The 4,692-nt window shown below is 35.7% G+C and overlaps 1 protein-coding gene across 4 annotated transcripts in view; it reads right to left on the bottom strand.

The window, feature by feature from the left end:
* Nucleotides 1–1,064: 1,064 nt before the first annotated feature.
* Nucleotides 1,065–4,692, bottom strand: part of tmem237a (transmembrane protein 237a) — a 7,227-nt gene continuing 3,599 nt past the window's right edge. For 3 of the 4 annotated variants that reach the window (XM_016460242.1, XM_016460240.1, XM_016460243.1), the window contains 6 exons: nt 4,298–4,415; nt 3,919–4,110; nt 3,280–3,353; nt 2,938–3,025; nt 2,289–2,410; nt 1,865–2,068 (listed from right to left, as the gene is read on the bottom strand). In XM_016460242.1, the coding sequence (XP_016315728.1) occupies nt 2,004–2,068; nt 2,289–2,410; nt 2,938–3,025; nt 3,280–3,353; nt 3,919–4,110; nt 4,298–4,415 (659 nt within the window). In that variant the 3' untranslated portion in view covers nt 1,865–2,003. Of the gene's footprint in view, nt 1,392–1,864; nt 2,069–2,288; nt 2,411–2,937; nt 3,026–3,279; nt 3,354–3,918; nt 4,111–4,297; nt 4,416–4,692 lie in introns of those variants that run through there. The other variant, XM_016460244.1, reaches the window with a different exon arrangement.

Raw genomic sequence — 4,692 nt, 5'->3', positions numbered from 1 at the left:
GTAATAATACCTCACAATATGAGAAATTAATATTGATCAAATGCAGCCTTGGTAAGCAAGAGACGACTTCTTTCAAAAACAAACACTTTTGTAGCGTGTATGAAAGAGTTCCACAATATATTACTTTTTGTTGTTGTTGTCGTTGTAGTTGTTAATGATTTAACCAGCGATCTAAGCATTACAGTATAATAACAAAATGCTACGTTTAATAAGTTGAACATGAAGCAACAGATAAACAACCTTTATCACTATATATTTCTTCCTCTCATTTTTCCTACCAACAATAATGTTTCTTTAATCAAAATGAATTATCACACGTAATATACGCTGAAAGAATGCATTACTGAAAAAATACGTCTAGATGCACTTTCTGTCTCGCATTCCTTTGGAAATTGCGCCCTCTGTGTTGTCATCAATTCACTCTTTATTCGCCAAGTGTGTGGAGCTCTTGGTAAAAACACATACATACATAAATGACATTGAGAACAGAAATAACATTTAAATAAGACTAAGGAAAAAATAATAATAATAATAATATTGTGGTATGCATCTGGAACAGAAGATTTGGTAACACTTTACTTGAAGGGGTGTGCATAAGACTGACATGACACCTTCATAATCATGACATGACACATGTCATGAATATGAAGGAGGTTTTATGCATGTTTATGACAACTGTCATTAAGTGTCATTCGCTCAGTTATGTCATTTTTAATGCAAAGATGACATTGTTTGAGATGTCTTTGTTATGGGCTATGGTTAGGGGTAAGGGTAGGGGTAGGGTTAGGTTAGGTTAGGGTTAGGTCAAATAATGTCATCTTTGCATTAAAAATGACATAACTGAGCGAATGACACTTAATGACAGTTGTCATAAACATGCATAAAAAACCTTCATATTCATGACGTGTCATGTCATGATTATGAAGGTGTCATGTCAGTCTTATGCACACCCCTTCAAGTAAAGTGTAACCGAAGATTTATGTACAGATTTGTGCATTATTTACTGTATATACAGCTGTATAAATAAAAATATGTATAATTATTTACATAATACTTGAGACAGAGACTATAATTAGTTATTAAGAAATGAATTATAGATGACAGGTGGTGATTTCTCTGTTAGCTGTTTAAGCTGGAGATGTCATGGGGGAAAACTGTGTTTATCTAGATGTTCTAATGCAGAGATCTGTAACGTCTGCCTGAGGGGATACATGCAAACAGGTGGTGGCCGGGGTCTGTGATGATGTAACCTGTCCGCTTCTTCACTCTGGATTTGTACAAGTCCTCAAGGTTGGGCAGGTGCACACCAATTATCCTTTCAGCTGTCCTAACAGTCCATTGCAGTCTTCTTATATCTTACATCATCAAGAATTATTTCACTCCTTTAACATCTAGTTAGAAATGACAGTATTAAAAGGCAATTTTGTGCTGTGTTTGTGTATAGGCCTATGTGCTCTTTAGTGATGCGTTTAATTGTAAAGGGGTATTTGACATGAAACATCAAGTGATCGACAGGAGTGTCCTACATTTATTTGCATTTATTCAAGCAGGCACACACTTTTATTAGCTATCCAAAGCAACTTACAAACGGCATGTTATACCTGCAGTATGCAATACAATACTTCTGGTAAAAGTACTTTAAACAACATTTTTCTAACTGTTGAATAATTATAATATAAATAGTTCTTATGAATCCATAGATATGAAATATCTGTGTTGTAAAAAAATGTTAAGAATTCAACACATCACAGGACGATTTAAGTGGACTGCAAAAAAAGCTAGGTCGTACTTCTAATATACACTTAGAAGATCAGCAAAAACAGTGAAACAGGAAAGTTAACAAAAAAGTTTATTCATATGTTTACACGGTTATAATCTACAGTATACAGTATAACAAGCCCAACAATACAGTAATATACGAAATGTTTACTTCAAAACATTTAGCACAAAACAATGTTAATTTCTGATTATTGATAAATGTAAATCATGTATCAGTGTCAGTGTCAGGCTGCCAGCTCATTTTTCTCATGACGTGGATACTCCTCCACCTCCATCGCCATTAAAAACTCTGACAGTAAAGAAAGTGCTTATGTTAGGATGTAGACTATAGAGGAATAAGATAATTGACAATAGACACATGAATAGGATAAGACACACACACACACAAACACACAAACACACACACAGACACACAGACACTCAGACACACAGACACACACACAAACACAAACACACACACCATTAACTACAGCTGTTACATCATACACATTCTGTATAGGTCTACTTACCTTCAGTGTAGTCCATGTCCGGTCGTGTAGCAACAAACACCCAGGCCAGACCAACCAGAAGAGCTACGACCAGGTTCACCACAATCCAGGGCTGTAGAATCTGATGTTCTGAACCTGGGGGCCTAAACACCAATCACTGCATGTGATTTAGTGAAGTACACAACCCTGTGCTACAGATCAATTCAAATTACAGGATGATACAGTGATTGTTGCAGTAATGTTTTAAGGATATTATGCTGGATTATATTACACTCTTAAAAATAAAGGTGTTTCAAAAGGTTCTTCAAGCGATGCCATAGAAGAACCATTTTTGGGTCCACAAAGAACCATTCAGTCAAAGGTTCTTTAAAGAACCATCTCTTTCTTACCTTTTTGTAATCTGAAGAACCTTCTTTTGCCACAAAGAACCTTTTGTGAAACAGAAAGGTCCTTCAGATGTTAAAGGGGTCATATGATGCTGCTAAAAACTTTACAGATCTTCTTTATGCACCAAGAGCTTGTAACACTCCAGAGAGAAAGGAAAAATTGAAATCGCATCAGATGACCCCTTTAAAGGTTCTTTATGGAACCATTTAGACAAAAAGGTTATTCTATGGCATCGTGAAGCACCTTTATTTTTAAGAGTGTACGCCTAGATTGACAAACTCACCAAAGTGTTTCATTGGCTGTGGGGTAGAGATGTATACGATCACTGGTCATCTGCTGGCTCAGCGACAGGATGAGAGCAGCAAAGTATACTATAGGACAAAAAAGACAGACAGAAGGTTTAATCAAAAAAGCCATTTCTGTCTTTGTGTTGTCAGAAGCAGTGTTATTTTAGTATTGAGATTAAAATGAGAAACATTGCCTTAACGACTAGCTGAAATAAATAAAAAGTTTTTTATATGTTTTTTTCTTTCTTTTCTTTTTAATGTGTTTAGTTTTAGTAAACTATAATAACTCTGGTAAGAGGTAAGTGTTGTGTTGATACAGTTTATTGATTTTCACTCACAGAAGGAAGCAAGAGCCGCTGGATCAAGAGTGAGAAATCCTCGAAGAGCCATGGAGGCTTTGGCCAGATTCACCCTGATGTAAAGAGGGTACAGCTAACTCACTCTGAACATGAGTCACATTTTCAAACACTCAGATCAAGAAATTATACAACAGTTAGTTTTGAAACATTCACTTATCAGTTGTCTTGTAAGTCAATGATTCGATCTTAGCGCAGGTTTTCCCAAACTGGGGTTTGCAAACACATGGTGGTTCGTGAGTTGATGAAAACGTAATAAATAATTAAATAATGAAAATGTAATGAACACTAATTACTTTAAAATAAAAACAATCAAAATAAAACACTTACTAAAAAAAATATATATATTTTCTTAGTTTAACTGCATGTCATGTGACCATTAATCAACATCATAAACATGCAAATGTGTTGTTAAAGTATTTAAATATTAACTTAAAATCTCAATGTTAAAGGGGATCGGCTGACAAAATGTATGGGAATCCCTGGTGAAGGACTAATTTATTAAACTGGAATCAATAAGTTTGCTCATTGAAATTTTAAATTGCTTGGAGTATGATTATGTATTGTTTGTACTGTTGTTGCTTGTATTGACACTTGTGTTCTTACTCCGTGTCCACACACCTGTCAAAGGCAGACACGGTGCTGATGGCCAGAAGCAGGTAGAGCAGAGACTGTGCTGGGTAAGCCAGACTGTGGTACTGCTGGAGAAGGTTAGGTAGAGTGGTCATCTGCTCTCCAGCTAACACATACACTACAATGATGTTCCACACCGCATATCCTGCCAGAAATCCATGAGAGAACAGTCCAATGATCCTACACAGAAAACAACAACAATTTTAGCACATAACAAGTCATCAAGCTCCAAAAAGAAAACCACATGATAAGGACATGGCCATGATGAGTACTGGACAAACTCATGAAACCCTGTTATGAAACTGAAACACATTAGAGTTGATAAGAGCTATTAGACTATTTGAGACCATCTCCCAACCAAGCCCACCTGAAGCCGCTGTGGACCCTCATGGCGACATCTCGTGTATTCCACATGGGTCTGACCTCCATGTACTCCTCCATATGGCCACGGGATAAATCCAAACGATCAGTCGCCTGGAAGCGGCCTGGGTCAGAGGTCATACACCATTTTATTAGCTTTATTTTATTTTCCTATTTTATTGGCTACATTTATATATAATATACATTTACATTTACATTTACATTTAGTCATTTAGCAGACGCTTTTATCCAAAGCGACTTACAAATGAGGACAATAAAAGGTCCACATACTTCACATAATACTGTATATATATATATACATTTAACATAAATCAGTATATATATATATATATATATATATATATATATATATATATATACAGTGGGTACGGAAAGTATTCC

Source organism: Sinocyclocheilus anshuiensis, unplaced genomic scaffold (assembly GCF_001515605.1).
Source record: "Sinocyclocheilus anshuiensis isolate Anshui unplaced genomic scaffold, SAMN03320099.WGS_v1.1 scaffold1237, whole genome shotgun sequence".
Classification (NCBI taxonomy): domain Eukaryota; kingdom Metazoa; phylum Chordata; class Actinopteri; order Cypriniformes; family Cyprinidae; genus Sinocyclocheilus; species Sinocyclocheilus anshuiensis.
Note: the sequence above shows the minus strand (reverse complement) of the source record. Positions and strands in the feature narration are given on the sequence as shown.